The 20,584-nt window shown below is 43.8% G+C and overlaps 1 protein-coding gene across 4 annotated transcripts in view; it reads left to right on the plus strand.

Annotated features, from left to right (window-relative positions):
* Creb5 (cAMP responsive element binding protein 5) overlaps positions 1–20,584 on the plus strand; it is a 413,139-nt gene that overhangs the window by 91,828 nt on the left and 300,727 nt on the right. For all 4 annotated transcript variants that reach the window (XM_017321523.2, NM_001327821.1, XM_017321522.2 and 1 more), the window contains one exon: positions 9,732–9,853. In XM_017321523.2, the coding sequence (XP_017177012.1) occupies positions 9,732–9,853 (122 nt within the window). The remainder of the gene's footprint in view (positions 1–9,731; positions 9,854–20,584) is intronic.

Below are 20,584 nucleotides of genomic sequence, written 5' to 3' on the forward strand. Positions count from 1 at the left end.
GTGTGTGTGTGTGTGTGTGTGTGTGTGTATGTATGTGTGTATGCCTAGTGCCCATGGAGGTCAGAAGAGGATACTGTATTCCACAGAAACTAGAGTTACAGATGGTTGTGAGTTGCTGTCTGAGGGCCTGGAACTGAATCCTGGTCTCCTGCAACAGCATCAAGTGCTCCTAACTGCTGAGCCACCTCTGTAGCTCCAAGACACAGAAGGTATTAAGTGCACTTTGGGGGGAGAGTCTGTAGAATGCAGTTTCCTGTCACGTAAAAATAACAAAATTATAGGTTGTTATATATGCAGATTCATTCCAATTGAAAATCCCAGTCAAATTTTAGCAGAGATGAAGAGGACAGCATGTGGGGCTATTTTAATTGGACTGCTATTGGGCATTAGTGAGTTCTCATCTTATCTGTGAAGCACCTCCAGCATGATATTATTTTTACAGGGTTCCAAGGTTCTATAAATGGAAAATCCAACAAAAACTAGAATGGGAATTGAAGTGCAAGGTATATTATTTATAGCCAGGGGGAGACACAGACAGACAGACAGACAGACAGACAGACAGACAGACAGACACAGAGAGAGAGAGAGAGAGAGAGAAAGAGAGAGAGAGAGAGAAAGAGAGAGAGAGAGCGCTATCATTTAGGTAACTGGAACTGGAGATTGGGGGAAGAATAAAAATGATCTTCTAGAGTGCATGTGTCCACTTCATATCTTTCTTCCATAAATCTCGGGGCTTGTAAGTTCAATGTTTCCTGTGGGGACAATGGGTCAGGGCTGCCCTCCTAGGTAGGACTTCATAAGCATACATGTGTGTAAGATGATAGATGTTGCTGCATGCATGTGTGGAAGATGAAGTTGGTGACTGTCATGGATCTTCCCCAAAGGTTAAGCCTACCCCTTGAGTGGCAAGCCTGAGAGAAACCCATATGGCAACAGGCTCTCAAATGCCTAGCAACCTCATGACTAGACACTGTGACACAGTGAATGAAGTTAAGACAGACACAGCCCAGGTATGAGGAGAGAGACTACAAATGGCCCACGTCCACTACCTCCTCATTCATTCAACACCTATTGAGTGTTTATCAAAACCTTCAGCGCCCGCGGGTAGACACATAATACGTGGTGCTTACCATACTCAAGTGGGATATAGAGGAAAAGAGATGATACTCAACCACTAAACAACCTACATAAGCAAGGAAGGGAAGAGTGCTTAGTGACAAGTGCTGTCAAGTTTGGCAATGTGACAGAAAATGTCCATCAGGCCACCTGAAGGTGGGTGACCAAGACAAGCCTTAGTCTTTGTGCCAAGACTTGATAACTAATGGTATATGCCTGTAAGTCTCTTTTCCTGCCTTCAAAATATGGTGGCGATGTATGAGGTACGGTTCATGTTTGTAATCCCAGTGCTGGGGATTCGAAGCTAAGGACAGATGTGACACAGCCAGCTGTGCCTGGAGTGGCGACATAGCAGAGAACTCAAAACTGGCTTCCTCTTCTCATCTTCCTCCCCAGACTCTCTGCACTACTGGTGTAAATGATGACATAGTCGTTGGAGACTCAACTGCTTCTCTGGAAAGAGTCTAGAATCAGGGCCTAGCACTTAAATGTAGACTTGCAACCCAATTCTTACTGGAAAGAAAGAATGTGATTTAATGAAATGGAAGATTTGCCTGTAAAGAGTTGACCGTGATTATCCAAAGAGCCCCATATCATTGCTCATGGCTCTTTGAGGAAAACTCTATTCAATTATCCATGGGAAATTTCTGGAGTTTGTCGAAGGGAAGATGCCATATCACTTCAAATCACCTTTAAAATGAGCTGAGATTTTTAAAAAGTGTCAGAGAAAGTAAGTGTGGAAATAAACCACACACACACACACACTCACACATGGCAGAGTAGCAAATCCAACACATGCAAATTCACATAAAGGCAAATACACATAAAAGTATTAGTAATTTCTCACTACGTGGGTGAAATGAAACTTTATGGCACACCAGCTGGCAAGGACGGCCTGTGCCAGAAGACAGCACAATGTTAGTGACAGCCAGTATATTGCCTTGCCCTATGCTTGCCACTGTACCTTATGTGTATAAACACTGTGTTCTTTAACTCTCATGCCCCTTCTTCCATATGATGAGATGGCCAAACGAGCAGTTATTAAAATTCTTTGTTGTTTTCTTGCTGTACATCTAGACTATGAGTTATGTGCTAAGTTCTGGTTCTACCTTAAGCTAAATTTTGTCAGTCTAGGGACTGCCTTTTCTTCTATGGGCAGTGTAGCCCTGAGCCTTCCAGTGGCATAAGTAGTGAAAGTGTAGGAGGTGCTAGCATATGAATGATTCAAGGGGCACAGAGACGTGTTCGAAAGTCATGCTGTCTCATTCACTGTGGTCAGGAGGAGACTGGTGGCTTTGGGCATTTGTGGAGGCTCTTAGTTTCTCATCTCTCTTTCTATCTGGCCAAGACATACAGACTTTTGAATCATTCACACGAATGAATTGAGGCCTTGTTCTGCAGAATTTTATTTTTTTTATAAGAAAAACTCACTCATGTTATGTTTAACCTGGAAGCAGGCCCCTTTGAACAAAACATATATGAAAACTTATATAATTAAGGACAAGTGGAAATATGGGGCTTTGGCTTCCTCCATTTAGGGCACATTATGGTAATAAAATCACCTCATATCTTCTATACCCTCAGCTGGCAGATTCGTGATGTAATGATGTAAGTAACCCTTGTGCCAGCTCAGTACCTCAAAGCAAAGTGAACTTATGGCCCGGTTGCTTTTGAGAACTTGGGGTCCACGACTGTTGCTGAATCTGTCTGGAAGATGTACTTGTTTAGGTTAAGTCAACTTCAAAGCCATATAGAACAAATGAGCATGGGCTGCAGGAGAAGCCCTCATCAGCAGGGTTTCCCATTGACTCATAGGCAATGGCAAGGCCATCTGGTCTACCAGTTCTTCGTGTTGCCAGTAAATGAATCAAGAGGATGACGAGATTTCATCTCTGCAGAGAATCACCCCAGCCAGAATGATTCTTTATGTATGCCACCTACGAATACTGTCTAAAGCCAGGTACCCCCTGGCTGCTTTGTGATGGCACTGTCCCTGGGGAAGGAGACAAGACAACAATGTCCATGTTGACGATAGGGTGCTCGGCTCTTGTGTAGTCACATTCAGAGGCACTCCAATTGCCAGGAAGAAGCCTTGTTGAATTTTATACAATTCTGTCAGATGTTCCTGGCCATTGCTTCTATAAAGAATATAAATCTGAAAGTTCATTTAATGTAAACTCTTCTAAGTATATCTTCATTAAAAGGCAGACAGGAGCTAAGCTAAAAATTTTTTAATAAAAACATTGATGAAACTTCAAGAGAGAAATGTGATTATAAAAATATAAAAACATACATAAAATTGCCTTAGCTTTCAACCTTAGTTCTTACTAAAAGAGATATAATTGTAATGTTTTTGCTACTGATTTGAGCCACCTTCTTTTTAAAATTTTGTTTATTTTTATGTACATAGATGTTTACTTTGCATGTGTGTCTATTCAACATATATAGGCCTGCTGTGCTTGGATGCCAGCAGAGGGCCTCGGATCCCTGAAATTGGATTCATGGATGATTGTGAGACACAATGTAGGTTCTGGGAATTGAACCTGGGTCCTCTGGAAGAGTAACCAGTGCTTTCAATCTTTGAGCCATCTCTTGATCCCTCTAAGCCACTTTCTTGGAGAATTCTACCAAGCTGTATTGTATTGTAAAAATAATTATGACATATTATTTTTAAAAAATTCCTGACTCTAATGGTCATAAATTCAAACTAGCTATAGAGACCTTAACCATTTGTGTGTGTGTATACATATATATACATATATACATATATATATATGTACATCACACGTGGGTGCTGATACCTTCATATATTGGTGATCACTAACAGTTTGATATTAAATGATGTAAAATTGCTTGGCATAACCTAGTCCTTTAGCAAGATCATAGGTGGTAACATGGGACTGTGTGAGGACCCAAGTCAAGGAGAAAGTGTCTCTCAGGACCAACACCCTTATTTCACACATGCTTTCTCTCCTGTCCTCTGCATATCCTTTTTTCAATTGATTGTTTCTCTTGTTTTGAATGGTTGAGGAAATGAAGCAGACAGGTACATGACTTAAACACAACTTGGGAACCAAGTGAGGTAACAGCTTTTATCAGGCTTGTGAATTTAGCTTTGTGTGTGCTGTCTAGGACCACCTTGGAGTGATCAAACTCACTGGGGATGATGCATGTCATGACTATAAACTGATGGGAACTGAAAGAGAGACAGACAGACAGACAGAGACAGAGAAGACAGAGACAGAGAGACAGAAAGAGATAGAAACAGATACAAGTAGAGAGATAAAGAGAGACAAAGACAGACAGAAAGATAGAGAATGAAAATTTGTCTAGTGTGTGTATGTACGTATGGAGGACAGAGGACAACCTCAGGTATCATTTCTCAAGCAATAGGAAAAGTCGGTACATTTTTCTTTTTCTTTTTCTTTTTTTCCCCCCTGAGGAATAGTACATCATTTGCTAGGAAATTACCAAGTAAGCTCTGCTGGCTGGCCAGCAGCCTCCAGCATCTACTTGGTTTTGCCTTCCCAAGGTTGGGATTCCAAGCATGCACCACCATGCCCGGCTTTTTACGGGGTGCAAAAGATGGAATTTATGTCCTCGTGCTTACAACGGAAGTGCTTTACTGACAGATCTCTCTCTCCAGCTCCTTACGGGAACTTGAGAACTGCGTTCAAAAACAGTGTTAGGTGTGTACTTACTTATCATCTGTCCCTGATAAAGTTTACAGAATTTCCTCATGTAACTGGTCTAGATCTCGAGGCCAACTCTTTAAAGTCTTTCCTTGTAAGGTAAACAGCATGGTGTTAATGTTGCAAGGCTCCTTTGGCTCTCAGTTGCAGGGATGGAGGCTCAGTGAGGAGATGCCCCTTTCTCAAGAAACATTCAACAAAGGATCCAGAAACTAGAACATGATAAACTGCAAAGAGAAAAAAATAGTTTCTCTTCTCTGGTGTTAACATTTAAAACCTTAATTGAAAACATCTCATGGATACATGCAAATTACACATATTTATATGGTACTGTGTGACATTCCAGTGCATGTACCTGTTATGTATTGATCAGATTAGGGCAGTTGATTGACCAATTACATTGAACATTTATGCTTGCTTTGTGTTGAGAATATTCTAAGGCTGTTACATAGTAAACAGTTATTGACAGCCATAGTTATCCTATTGTGCAGTGAATTAGACTCTATTGGTCCCACCCAGCCATAAGCCAGTAACTATCCCTTACCCCTCTCTGCCCCACCCTCCTCAGCCTGTGGTGTCGAGTGTTCTATTCTCTTCTTATATAAAATTAACTTTTATATAATGCATGCAAGTGTGTCTTTACTGTTGGGTGCCTGGCTGGTTTAGCTCAGCTCTTTCCAGATCTGTCCTTGTTGCATGCAGCAAACAGCAGGATTTTATTCTCCCTGGAGGCAGGTAGGACAGTAAAAGAAGTGATCAACGTTTTCTTCTTGCCTTTGCCTTGGAGGCTTTGAGGCTCCCCGGAACCCTGGGTGCCCTTTAAGCCTAAACCGCAGGTGTTTATGCAGCATCCATTCAGGTGATGAGAGTGGTTATCTTGGAAAACTTTTAGCATGGGTGAAGTGTAAGTTCAAAAGGTCAGAGGTTATCCTGTCTCTTAATTGGGTGTTCTTTGCTGAAGTGCCTAATGAAAGACAAGCCTAAAGTCTTCAGTGCTCAGCTCAGTTCCCCCCAAAACCAGCCCCAGTACATCCCGAGGGTTGCTTGTCTCCACTGACCGAATGCACCGGATTATTCACCAGGAAAGCACGGCCGTTCGCAGCCAGGACACAGAAGTCACCGCGGCTATGGCTGACTAATGTTCTTGGATCTAAATGAGGAGAGGATTACAAGCATTTAATTTATAGCTATGGTTTTTACTCACTAAGGGATTCAGGGCAAAATAATTAGTTGACAAAAGCATTCATGGCAGTGGAACTTTTCTGCCTTCCTGTCTTAAGCCACTGAAAGGTTGGGCTATTCCTCCTTTGAGCATTCGCACGTTGCCTGGCTTACTTGGACCTGGAAGGATAAGAGATCAAAGATGACTAGAGATCCTGCATTCAGTCCAATAAATGTTAAATGGAAGTGAGGTTGTGCTTGCTGGTTTCTGTTGTAACTGGAAAGAGTACCTCATTCAACAAGATGAATCAAAACTTAGGAACAGCATGTCTTACACATTTTAAAAGAGAATATAGGCATTTGGGTATCATTCAGCAAAGAGAATCACACTTGGTAACAACTCAAGTATCTGCCTCTGGACCATCAGATTCAGAGGAGGGAAGCCCTGCCTATGCTATGCACGGGCCTAGTAATTCCATGGCTTTTGCATTTATTGGTAAGGAGGCCCAGAAGATGGGTGGTGCCATTCCCACTGCCACCTCCTTTGTGTGTAGGTGTGCTGTGGTACCTGAAGATCCTTTGCTTCAGAGTAGAAGAGAAATTAAAAAAAAAATCTCTTAGCTTTGTTTGGAGCCTGTCCCCTCTTAGATCACTTGTGCTTAATGTCACAGGCCATCTCAAGGATACTGCTGGTGTAACCTTAAATACTTACCTCAGTTCATTTTTCTATTGAAACTAGTTCTTATAGGTCTTCAAGGTGTGGTCTCATCTAAGCCGTTATTTACCAAAAGAGCTCTGTCTGCTCTTATTCGAGGTATTTCTGTTGCCAATGCTGTAGCTGACTGATTCATGCACTTGACTGTGACCCTCAACCTCAGGCTTTCACCTCCCAAAAGAAGCGTGGAGGAGTAGGGGGGAAAGCAAGACCTGGTGAAAGGAACTCCTGGGAGGACAAGTGGCAGGGTGTTTCCTCCGAAACACTCTTAGTGCCTGACAAAGAAGGGAGGCTTCAGATGCAGGGCACTGTATAAAGGGTATGCAGGGTTCCAAAGATGGCTGTATATCAAAAAAGCCAGGAATTAATAAAATGATTAATTACCAATAAAATTATGGACTCAACTTACACATCAGGTCTGGGACAAAAGTTTACTTCTTCATAAAGAGGACAGGTAAAGTAATTTTGCCTAGCAGGGTTTCTGTGAATATTACCGAGATGGGCGGGAAATGCTCAGGTTCAGGCTCAGGAAGAGATGCCCTGTGGAGGAATCTGAGCCCAGCAGACAAAGCACACGTCTCCCTCTTCTTAAACTTCATTTCCCTATTTACACGCCCGATTCAGAAGTCCTATATGTTGCTCTGGGTCTCATTTCTGTCCCAATTACTAGTTCCTGGTGGTTGCCTCTGACTCTCCTTTCAATAGTCATATACTGCTTGCGTTTGTGGGCAGTGGCTTTTGAAGCTGAGTTTAGAAGACATAGAATCCTTAACCTTTAGAAACTTATTTGAAAGATAAGGAAGATGCAATCCAGGAAAAGTATTTAATGTCCTCTAAATCATGCTATTTTCCAAATATGGACCTCTAGATTGTAATATTGTCCAAATTGTTTTACACACACATACACACATACACACACACACACACACACACACACACACACACACACACACACATTCCTAAGCCCTTTTTCCTCAAAAGGCAAAACACTGGGTTCAAGTTAAAAGGAGATCCTGTCTGAAGGTGATAGAAGATTTTTAGTGAGATGGTTGTAGGTATTGAGGTCTTGTTCAGGAAGACTAGTTCTTCATTCCCAGAATAGTGTCTACCCTATTTATAGACACCTGTGAGGCAATCTGGGTGAAACTGCCTGTGAACTGCAGAGTCCTGCATAAATATGCTGCCTTTAATCCCAGCACTTGGGAGGCAGAGGCAGGTGGATTTCTGAGTTCGAGGCCAGCCTGGTCTACAAAGTGAGTTCCAGGACAGCCAGAGCTATACAGAGAAACCCTGTCTTGAATATATATATATATATATATATATATATATATATATATATATATATATATATATATATGTGTGTGTGTGTGTGTTGCTATGTTGCTTAATATAATTTCACCATGGTTATATGAACATGAGAGGTCCATCGGTGTCTATGTGTGCATCATGGTAACTTAATGTGCCTTAATGTGGTAAGAAAGTCATGTGCCTAGGCTTTGCATAACTTAGATAAGGCTTGATTGACAGTCATCTGTAGTAGAGAACTCAGATCTTGAATCTTGAGGTTAAGAAAGGGGAAAGAACCCCAGTGGGACTTTGCTTTTTGGGAGTCCATGCCAGCCCCTGAGGTACTGAATGCCCCTTTCTTATATTTAAGGCATGCTGCTTTTGAAGGGCTGAGTCTATGGAGGAGGGCAGGCAATCAGCCACCTGCTTTGTGGCTAGGAATATAGTCAATGAATCTCAATTGATTGGGATTCACTGCTCTACATGCTGTAGAAAAGTAAGCAGAGTCCTGATTTGAGGGATCCAGTAATTTGTAGAGTGCGGGCCTGGCACTGAGTTTCGGTATAAGGGAACTCTTTGGATGAGTGGTGACAGTACCTCAAAAAGTGACCTGAAGGCAGTGCACAGATCCAGCTGGACGAAAGCCACACCCAGTCTCATGTTTGTCAGGGGGATAATATAAGCACACCGTGGAAGAGACTAGGGAAACCTTAACAAGAACCTGAATCTCGCTGACTCTCAATTTTTCTCCTTTGCATGTGTTCATGCACATGTACTGTGTGTGTGTGTGTGTGTGTGTGTGTGTGTGTGTGTGTGTGTGTGTGTGTGATATCTAGGTTCTTCTGTTTCTTGCATCTTCTACGTTGGGAAAAGAATTCTGCTCAGTGCTATTCATGCCAAGTCTACCTAATCTGAAGGAAGAGGGTCTGTTTGGGGACTACAAACTTGTAATTCTATCTTACTTACTCTCTAGGGTCTTGTGAGTACATGGATGTGAAATGTTACATAGACTGCAAATATTGCATCCACAGATCATGGCTTCAGCTCCTCCAGTTTCCTAAAGAGTAAGCTCTGTAGACAGTCCAGACTATGAAAGAAATTCCTTTCCTTTTAGAGGGTATTTGCAGGACATTCCTTTGGCTACAGCACAGGAAAATAAAATCAATAATGATATATTTTATAAAAGATGGAAGCTGAACGTGTTTGACTTGGAACCCCTTATCATCCGTCTCTGGTTCTCAGGCGATAAAATTGCTGAGCTACTTTTTTTGCATTAAGAAGGAGAAATTAGCGGGCCTGTTTGTTTCTTTTTGTTTTCTATAAAAATATACTCTCATTCTCTTACCAGACTCCTAAAGTCAAGTTTGAGAGTGGCATAGACAGAACAACTTCGGAGTTGATTTTAGCTAAGTTATTTTTTTACCACTTAAAATAAAAAGGCTCGTTCCCATTCACATGGTGATGTCTATCCAGATGATATTGACTCCAGATATGGAGGATAAGAATAATGTTTACTGTTGTCCAGGGGTGAGGGTGCGGGTGTGGTCAGGAGGGCTGGGAAGTCCTCTCTTCTTCCCAGTGGCTCTCTTCTTCTCAATGCTTTTTTCCTTCCACATGGCAATTGTGGTTAAAGGGCTGGGAGATTGTCGGCAGCTGTTGAGCATCCTGTTAAGATGATGGGAGAGTACAAAGGAGTTTGGTTCTATTTACAATGCATTTGAGGAAATTTTCTGTTATTGATCTCTGGCCTCTGCTTTCAGATCAGACTCCGACGCCCACAAGATTCCTGAAGAACTGTGAAGAGGTGGGTCTCTTCAGCGAGCTGGACTGCTCCTTTGAGCACGAGTTCAGGAAGGCTCAAGAGGAAGAGAACAGCAAGCGGGTAGGTGGGCCCGGGTGGACACCGGAGGTGTGTCGCCCAGCACGGTGTGGGGTGTGTCTGCCACTGCAAAGTGTGTTGAATTGTTCACAGATCAGTAGAAAAGATCCGGCTAAGTCGTTCAGGCTGTTACTCACGATCCTAGTTACTTGGTCTCCCAGACAGTAAGGTTACAGGTGTGTGCCAACATGCCTGTTTGTAATCGTGTTTTATCGATTTGTGGGTGTCTGTCAAACTGTTTTTTTCTTCTAAAGTGGTGTATCTCTGATTGTGAGAGCATACAGAGCTCCGATTAATCGTGGGGAAATGGGTGTCTGAAACATGGAATTCAAGGTTCCTTATTCTTAAAGCTGTGCCAAATGAATTCACCTTGCTATTTTTTCATTTTTCTTTTTTTAAGTATTTAACAGCAGATTTTGCATACGCAGTGCGTTCAGAGGAGATCAGGCCAAAGGCTAAAAACTCCTCAAAAGGCAGAAAAGAGGATTTTCATCTGATTCAGGCCCTGCTTGCAGCTGTCTGCTTTCCATAATCTCTGCTTGTTCTCCACCAAGAGTATAACCACTTCCTGGTCACGTTACCTATGTTGTTGGTGAGACAAACCGGTTAGCTACAACTCTAGGTCTCTTAGTGAGATTCTTCAGGTTCTTTTTGTCCATATATTTGTCTATATATTTCGTCCACATATTTAAAGTTTTGGTAGAATTTAAAAATCACCTCACAAGATTAAGGAAAGGAGGTGGGCCCACAGGTAACTTGGACAAGTGTGCTTCCCGTGAGTTCTTGGCTACTGTCACAGGGTGTCACTGAACTCACACAGCGAGCTGAGCATGGGCGACACAGTCCATGCAGAGACGTGTAGAACGCGGAAGATGGTTAAAGGGGACACCCAGCTAGATGTGCTGTGACCTGAAATTCCAGACGCTTTAACTGGAGGTTTTAAGAAGCTTTGATAATTTTCTGTTTCCAAGCCTTTGACTCTTCCTATGCGTATGATTATAATAATCCTTCTCCATCCAATTTTCATGTCACATTCACATGTCTCGCTAGCTCAGGGCTAGCTCATGGTGACTAAGCCGCCCTGTCTTAGTAAAATGCACGATGCAGGATACAGTCTCAAGCAGCTCACTCTGATTATAATGAACTGCCCTCTCACTTCTCTTCCCACTTTTCCAAACATGCTCAGATCTGTTGTTCTTTGTGAGGCAAAGCATAAAGTCTGAAGCACTCTCAGAAACACTTTACAAAAACCTAGAAGATATGCCTGCTTATCACTGCAGTGCAGATAAACTTAAAAACTCACGAGAATAGCAAGGGAGACCCGGGAGTCCTGCACAATGCAGTTTAATTAATAAACTAGTTGGACTAATAAGTTTAATTCTTTTGATCAGTTCGTATATGTAGAAGACTGTTTGAGGAAACAGTGTCATTCAATTTCCAGACAGTCAAAGTGGGCTTCTTAGATTAAGATAAAGATACGTACGGTCAAATCTGTCTCTACACTCTTGCTGATAGACTGGTTGTAAGTGCGTGCTGTTGATTTCCTTAAAGGTCTTTTACCAGGAACAGTTCCATGCCGCCTCCATTGGGGGGTGTGGCTTGAGGCAAGCTCACTGTGAGTTATTCATGGCTCCCGAGTGAAGCCTTCTGTGAGCAGTTTTTACAGATCTGAATTCCAGGAAAGGGTTTGCTTCCCCTGAGGAACTCGAGCATTTTCTGCTTGTGGCCATGAGAAGCATGGACTGGCTGTGTTTCTCTTTTTGTTCTGACTGCTACATCCTCGAGAAGCCCGGAGTACTGCTGAACTAGGAGAGCTCTTTAGACCACTATAATGAGTAATATTTTACTTCCTCCATCTGCTAGACTTTCAGTTCTAGTTTATATTTCCTCTGGCCCTGATTTCTAATTATACAAAAAATATTTTCATGCTAGACAGGTTTTGGTGACTTGCTTTAAATTTTTCGTAAGTTAAAACGACATGAACTCCTTGAAATTTAAAAAGTAAATAATGAAACAAGTGACACTGAGCAGAAGACTGTGGTGAGGCCAGAATAATATTCTCTTATGTTCAAATGTTGCTCGTTGCCATGGGATACGCTAATGGTGGGGGTGTGTGCTGAGGGAGTGGAGAGGAGCCTGAAGACAGCCCCCCAGGACACCATAGCAAGCACTGGGAATCAGGCCACATTCACCTTGTTGAGGCTCCCTCACCCTCTGTTTGGTTTGAGCCAGAAGGACCAAATCCAGCCTTGAGTGGTCATCACTACAGGAGGAGACAGCTCCCCAGTGACTAATGCACAGGGATTCATGAGCAAAGCGGCTGTGTTGGGGGTTTATGCCCTGGCATGGCTTTAGAACCCCTGGGTAAGGAAAGCACAGAAGCAGCATCCTTCCCTATCCTTCCCTATATGATAGTGTGCGTTCGCCTTCCTCCAGGACTGCTATTCTGGAGCTGTTAGCATCCCTGAAGGCCTGCAGCCTAATGCTGCCCACTTCATCTATTCTTATTAAAAAAAAAAAAGAAAGAAAAGAAAGAAAGAAAGAAAGAAAGAAAGAAAGAAAGAAAGGAAGAAAGAAAGAAAAAGGAAAAAGAAGAAAAAAAAGAAAAAAAGCAGAGATGGTGAAGGCCACGTTCACTGCATTCCTTATCATTTTCCTATTCTCCTCGTCTCCTCTGCTTTCCTGTCAATTCAGGTGCTGGTTTCATTTTCAGTGAGCTTCTTCACAGTGCCGGAGGTGACAGGCAAGCATTCCGTTTCTCAGATGTATCCCTAACTCCAATTGTGTCACCTTTATTCTACACACAAACCTTTTTCTGATTTCTTTACCTGAGCAGAGTTCTCTCTCTCTCTCTCTCTCTCTCTCTCTCTCTCTCTCTCTCTCTCTCTCTCTCTCATATGTGTGTGTGTGTGTTCATGTGTGTGAACATGCCACGCCTGGCTTTCTGAATTCAGGCCCTCAGGCTTGCATGGCATCTCCCCTGCCCACTCTCTGTCCAAGTCTTGAATTGGCTCATCAGTAAAGTTCTACAGAAGGGAAGTTCTCGCTCACTTGGGGAATTGGCCTTTGATGTCCTATGCTTCTTCTTTACATTTCCAGCTGTAGGGTTAGAAGCTCTAGACACCAGGCAGATAGGGAGTGGATGCTTATTAGTCTCAGTGCCCATCGAAACAATTGCATCTTATTGATTCTGCCTTTAATTCTGATGTCCTTTTCCAAAATAATCTCAGTGTGTCTATGGAATGTAAGGTTAGAGCAGATCACAGCCGGGGGCAGAAGACCCCAGTGTCTGTATCAATATTACACAGCAAATTCCAGTCTCTAAGATGACCTCTATTTTTGATACCAATACAAGCTCATTGCTTCATAACTCTTCTGTAAGAAATCTCCAACTCTGAAAGCGTGTTATGATTCTCTAGCAGGCATTACAAAGCTCAGCTTGCCCGTGGCTTAGCACTCCGCAGCCTGTATCCTGAAGCCTGTGCATCAGGTTCCATTCAGGAAATGTTTTAGGGAGATGTCAATATACCAAGTGCTACCCAAGGCACTGATGAAGACACTAATAGATACAAGTGGTTAAAACAAACAAGCAAACAAGTACGCAAAATGTCTCAGCTTTCAGGTGACTTACTTCTTATGGACCAGACATTGCATCAGCGAAAAATGCCCCACAATGTACTATGGAGTTCAATGCCAAGGAGCTGAGGAAGGGCTGGGTGTGTTCAGAGAGGGCATCCCGACCCAGGGGACCTAGAGACCCAAGTAGACAAGTAGACGTTCTTAGCCAGAAAAGATGAGTTGTGAAAACAGAGACTGAGTGTGAAGGCCTAAGACTGAGTGATGGAGTGTGTGTTGCAGAAGTTGTCAGGGAAGGATGCCCTAGAGAGTTGGGTATGGGAAGGCAGGCCCAGGAGGGCGAGGGTGATGCAGGCCTTTTGGAGTGGTCAGTTTTGACTCTGACTCTAAATGGGATAGGAAGCCATAGGGCGATTCTGAGCAGAGAAGTGACAGGGCCTGACATAATGCTTTAGAAGTCATTTGGACACTGAGCAGAAAGCCAGTGGTTGGATGCTGAAGAGAAAGTATTTAAGGAAGAATTGGGGAGGGGGGATCTAGGTTAATGTTAGAAGTACAATTGCCCAAAATAGAGATGGAGGACATGCTAGCGTCTAAGTATATTTTTAAGGACAGAGGCAATGGTTTCGCTGGCAGAATATACTGAAAGTAACAGGAAGAGGAGGCTTAGAGAAAGTGCAGGCTTTTCAGAACAGGTTGAGGAGAGGCTGATGTCTCAGTTCATAAGACAGAAGGGACTTGCTTCTGACAGCGCTGGGTGTGCAGTGGACCTCTAACCCTGGACCTGGGCAGTCTCCCTGAGCGCTCCAATTCCTGCCTTATTCAACTCTGGGGAAACTGAGTCAGGAAGAGTCAAACTGAGGTACAGCTGCCTCAGACACTCTGAGGAGAAAGGTGGGGCACTAGTTTTGTGATCAAGGTCAGAATAAAGGAAAAGTAAAAAGGGGTATTTTTTTTTTGTGTGTGTTTTGAGGTTTTTGTTTTGTTTTGTTTTGAGATAAAGAAGGCCTTTTACATTTAATTCCTTTCTAGAAAAGAATCTGAGTAACACAGAAGCAGGCATCTACTGACACAGCAGCAGTTTTGCATGTGATGTGCAAGAAGTTGTTTTGCATGTATGTGAACACATGGTTTTTGTACATGTTTGCACGTGGTGTGTGTGTGTGTGTGTGTGTGTGTGTGTGTGTGTGTAAAGAAGGAAGGACAAAGGGCCTAGAAATGAAATTCTTTGTCCTTCTGAGAGAAATACAACATTACAGCCTGACATGGCTAAAGACCTGCAGATAAGAAACACAGTGTGCTTTGGGATTTTTCCCATAGGACCTCAATGGGGCTCATTATGCTGATGCACAAATAGCAAATTAGGACATTTCCATGCTCTCGAATTCCTTCTCAAATGATGAAAAGTGAGGTCTTTCCCTAGAGGAAATTGACTCCTTCACACATGAGGGGAAAGGACAAGCTATAGACTTAAGATCTTGCATCTCAGCTCATCTCATCCCAGCTCTGTAGAACTGGGCATGGCTAGGTCAGCCCCAGCCCGGATAGGCTACAATGTTTAACTTCATTAGATTCTGCACCTAGCTGCATTGCCAGACGACACTGGTTGCTTGGAGAGGGAAGGAGAGGGAGAGAGAAGGCCACTGGCTCCTTCCTACTGTCTTTCTCTTGCCAGTCACTAGCAGGCATGGCTGCTCTCTGGGGAGGGTCGCAGCACAGTGGTGCTGGACAGAAAATAAGACACCACGCTGAGCAAACTCACAACAGCTGCACGTTTCCGGTTAGGATAATATGTTAGCGCTAAGATATCTGTGTAAAGTAATCCTACCCTCCCCCAAAAGTCCAGAGGAAAAGAATGTTTTGAAACCTAAACTTGGTTTTACCCAGCTTTTAAACAGTCTCTGTGCTTGCCTGATCCATGCAGATGAGACCGTTCTTCAGCTTTTTCCTTTTTTATCAGCCTGGCTGGGAGGAAACACCCTTTGACAGTGATAATGGAGACGACAACCTATTCCTTCCCCCTCCACGGTGACTGGGAAACCCAAGCCTTTGAACGATTCCCTTTGTTCTTCCAGTTCAGCAGAGGACAGATGGAGATCCCGGTTCACTTCCTCTGTACAGGTTACAGTCTTCTTCATGGCCGGAATTTGGTTCGAGGAAGAGAATGCAGCATGACTCTCGAATCCCACTCAGGGGAAACCAATCATTCTTAAAGTTTCCTCCTGCTTGTCGCAAAAAAGAAAAGAAAAGAAAAGAAAAGAAAAGAAAAGAAAAGAAAAGAAAAGAAAAAGACCTCTGTGTATACAGCCAGTGTCCAAAAGTAGTTTGAGATCCCCAGAGCACAAATAAGAATTGATTTGGAAGATACTAACCACAGCATTGTATAGTGTTTTCCTACATGCCACATCAATACATGGTTAGCCAGGTTGTGGTCCTATATAATGTTCTATGCTTGAAATACATGAAAAGGGACCAATAAAGTTTTCCAAATAAGAAAAAAAAGCATCAAGTCCTAGGGAATGTGTTTGGCCTGCCCCTGTCCTGCCTTCCCATCATGCAACCTTCCTGTCAGGAAGTGAATGAAGCTGAGTGAAGTGGTTGGGATGATCCTCACCAAGGCAAGCACGAGAAAGCAGGGGCCTTCTTAGCGGGAGACTTTCTCCTCGGGGTGATCTCTCTCCTCTGAGCTGGACTAGATCCTCCGCTTGTTTAAATCCCATCTCACCTGTCCTGAGGCAGACTGGCCACAGGAGGATTTTTAGTGTATTACCACACTAGGAATCACAATACCAAATGGGCACTCTCCTCTGAAGGAACCAGCTTGCAGCTGTGACTAATTCAGGGTTTCCAAGGCACCAGACAGAGCACAGAAGTGGTGTGCAGGGCTATAGGTCTTTGCTTATGCCGTTCTCAGGCTGCCTCGCATTGATGCTCTCAAAGGCAGGCAGGAAAAATAGGCTTGTGTTCTGGGCCAGATCCAAACAAAATGACTAAGAAATGAAGCTTCCGGTCCAGGCAGAGAATAGCATTGGCATTTGGAAAACTGGACCAAATGTGAGACTCCACGAGCCTGGATACTGAAGTCACATACCTGGGCCCCTCACAGAGATGTGAGAAGAAACTGACAATATAAAAGAGGAAAGGAAAATCAAATAATTGTTGCAAGAACCTGCCTTTGCCTCCATCGTGCTGTAAATCCATCTGAGTGTTAAGAATGGGCAGGGGCAGGTATGGGAGTGATTTACCCAGGGAACGGTTCAGGCTTTGCTTGTTGTTATTTCCATATTGATAAGTTGGAGGGCAGGAACTGGGATTCTGAGCACCATTACCGTTCGTATTTCTGGATGTCATGCTGGATGCCAGATCACACCTGCGGGGCAGTGCTGACTGGTACATCAGACTCACGCAAGGATAGTGTCCTTCCCTCTGTCACAGTGATCCCCACAGTCCACAAACTTGGGGACGTTCATGTATTTTGTCTGCACTTCACAGTTCTCATTTTGTAGAGCTGGCTCTTTTGACAAATTAGAGGCAGGAGGTGCTCACAGGCCACCCAGCCTGGAGGTGAGGTCAGAGTGACCCTCTTGAAAGGCCACCCGTTGTTACCTGCTCTGCTCTTGTTGACAGAGGGACATTTGGTGGCCTTTCTGAACCCTCTTGTGGCTTCCTATGTTCTTTACTTTCTGAAACCTTACCGGCTGTTTTATCCTGTCCGTGACTGTGGCGTTGTTACCCATGGCACACACCTCTCTCCTTTGGCTCTCAAGTGGCATTCCCAAAGGACCTACGTCTCAGCATCACCTGAGCATCACCTCTCAGCATCACCTGAGCATCACCTCTCAGCATCACCTGAGCATCACCTCTCAGCATCACCTGAGCATCACCTCTCAGCATCACCTGAGCACACCATTTCTGATAAACTCCAGCATGCATGTCAAGATGAGACCAGCCTGTAAGATCAGCCAATCATTTTGGAGCAATAAGATGGGTGATCCACTTACTAGCAAGCCTCTACCCGAGTCCTGTCTTTGAATGGAAGACTTTACATTTTGGGTTTGGCATGGCTTCAACCACATGCATCCCCTAGAACTGAATTACACATGGAAAACACCATCTGCTGCATGAAAACTTTGAAAGCCAGGCAGAGAACTGACCCAATCCTGTCTAGGCTGGTGCCAGGCACAGCCTTGCTCTGTGGATTTACACTGAGGTGAGTGGCCAGGCACCGTCTTCTTCCCAAAGCAGAGAGGTGGTCACTAGTGTGACTGTGGGCGCAATGTCTCCAGACTGTGTGTTACTGCAGAGTATTCTGGACCCCAGGTTCTCAGGAAGCCATCTCCTCCTTGCTTCCCCTAGGATGATTTGTAATTCCCAGAGCTTAGAAACGTCTTGGAAGATTTATGAACGTGAGGAACTGCTGGGCTCTTGGTGCTGCTGGGCCGGGCATTACCATCCATACTTCCCTGTGTGAACAGCTAGAGCCCAGCGTAGGGAAGCCTGGATGCCTCTGTGCTCTGGATTGTAGGGCACCCGTGAACCCTTGTAGCCCACTAGTCTATCTTCTGAGACCGGAGGGGAACAAGATGGTCCAGAATCCTGATGATGGCTTTTTCCAGTGTGATGTAGCTAGTTGACATGAAGTGGCTTCCTCCTAACATGGCCTCTATTTGCCCACATGAGCCTGGGCATGAACTCTGGAGATGTGATGTGGTCTACTGTCTGGATTCTTTATGAAGGTAAAATAAAATAAAATAAAATAAAGTAAAATAAAATAAAATAAAAATGGTCTTTTATCATTATCCAAATGTCACACGTGACTTCATTTCTTATGCTCAAAATAGACTTTTGAGCAACCTGCTATCAGCATATATAGATTGACTTTCTTGATATCTGAGGACAGAAATCATTTATGCTAGGCTTGCATACCTGTCTGATCTTGTTTCAAAGGAGGCCTTGGAATGAGATCTTAAGCTGCCCATCAACAGGGGTAGTAGCACATTATACTATTGGTGTTTGGAAGGGTATCTTTGTCCTGTCCATCCAGAGTAGGTGAATGTCTTCTTAATTCCCATCTCTGCCAGAGAACTTCCTTCCCTTTTTGCATTACATCAGCACATGCATATATGTGTGATTTTTGGGCACAGTGAACAGTCTAGGTTTGGCGATAATGCCCCTACCCATTTCTTGGCAGTTCTGGCGGGCAGAGATCATAGCCTAAAATTGTCTATGGTGTTCAGTTTGACATCAGCTTCAGCAGACATTGACTGTCAAGCTACCTGTGGCTCCCTGGAAATACGGACCACTGATTTATCCATTATCTGAATGTACTGGTATAGATTTACTGTGAGCAGTAATGTGTCTTCTGCAAGATCCAAACACATATGTCCTTCCTCGGACCCCCCTGTGACAAGAGGCACATATTGTAAGACAGCTGGCCAGGGCCAGAGGTACAGCCTGCGATCCCAGGAGACAGGTGCTACTTTGACCTCGTAAGTGCAGTTCCACTAATTGAATGCAATAGTCACAGGCTGCAGCCACCGGGGTCTGTACTCCTGAGTCAGCACATTGGTGTATTTTGCAGGAAAAAAAATGTGGGTTACTAACAACAGTGGGGTATTGCAGTTCATTTTATAGCCTCAAGTTCTGTCTTTTGGCAAAATCTCACAGTACCATCACAGGCACAGATTGTATAACAGGTTTATTGTCAAAAAATGAAAAAAGCATCAAGATTTACACTTATGCTTTAAACCAAACCGAAGAGCCAGAATCTCCTGTACGGAGGGACTGGTGCGTGGCTGATCTCCGGGGTGGGGAAGGCTAGATGAGGATGACTGAAGGAGAATCGGGTTCAAAAGAGCCTTACCCATGAAAGTGCACAACTGTGTTCAGCTGCTCTGTGGGATGTGGGCCTATTATCGTAGAGCGAGTACTGTGTCCCCTCAGTGAAATAGTTGGCCTGGACTGTTTGCAGATACCCGATTGTAACTTCCTGAACCCACACACGTGTGTTCACCTGGTTCCTCCTTCCTCTCAAAGGCTGCTGCCTGGGCCGCAGGCTTTCCTGAGGCCCCTTGGTATCAAAGTTTCCCCAGAGACTGACATATCAGCCCTCGGGAGAATGAAGTCCAAACAAGGATGGCTAATATTTGCATTCCTCTTTTCTTTCACGGAGGAGAAGAAAGAGATTGATTCTTAAAAAATGATCCCCACTTCCTACAAGCCTGGCAGAGGTACCTCCCCCCTGGTGCCAAATCACTTCCCTAGCAGCTGTTTGGTGATTCTGTGTCGCTGGGCTGACTGCAAAATCCGCCGTAACCTTTTAATTACCTGTTCCTATTTCTAAAGTGCGGGGCTCCGTGGCACAGGGAGGGGCTGAGCCTTCATTGTAATGGACTTTGTGTAAGACCATCTCGGAGATAAGAGCACTAAATCTCGACAGTCCTTCTGCAGCACACACTTTGTGATTGCACACAAATTCTTGGCTCCCCAGAGCCGTGTTGTAAATGGAGTGTAGTATGCTGGGCTGCGTAATAAGATACTGCAGAAATGTCTGAGAGTAAGGTGCACTTTTGCTTTATTTATGAAGATAGACATGCCGGTTGAGGGCTTAATCACAGCTGATAAATCATTTTAAGAAAGCCTATTAGAACCATATGCTGATTTTTTTTTGCATTAATATAGTGTGTCTGTTTCTAGTCTAATAAGATGGGGTTTTTTTCCTCGTGAGCTCTGTGTCTTTACAGTGTGGACTATTTATCTGTTTAAGTGATAGCACTTGTGTGGGAGCATTTATCTCTTTAAGAGGCACCATTAATAAAAGAAGGTGAAAGGAATTGGGACAGAAGAAGGAATGGAGGCGCCTACTGCCTTGTGTGTGAGTGTGTGTGTGTGTGTGTGTGTGTGTGAGAGAGAGAGAGAGAGAGAGAGAGAGAGAGAGAGAGAGAGAGAGAGAGAGAAAGAGAGAAAGAGAGAGAGAGAAAGTATGTGTGTGTGCAAGTGTGTGCGCGCTTGCATGAACATATGGTGTGCGCATGTTCATTTACATGTGTGTGACTGTGTATCTTTGTGTGTGTACATAGATATGTGTGTTTATAGTACCACAAAAGAAGGAATCCAAAAGCTGAAAACAGGAACATCTCAATTAATTTCGGAAGGCTG

Source organism: Mus musculus, chromosome 6 (assembly GCF_000001635.26).
Source record: "Mus musculus strain C57BL/6J chromosome 6, GRCm38.p6 C57BL/6J".
NCBI classification, from domain to species: domain Eukaryota; kingdom Metazoa; phylum Chordata; class Mammalia; order Rodentia; family Muridae; genus Mus; species Mus musculus.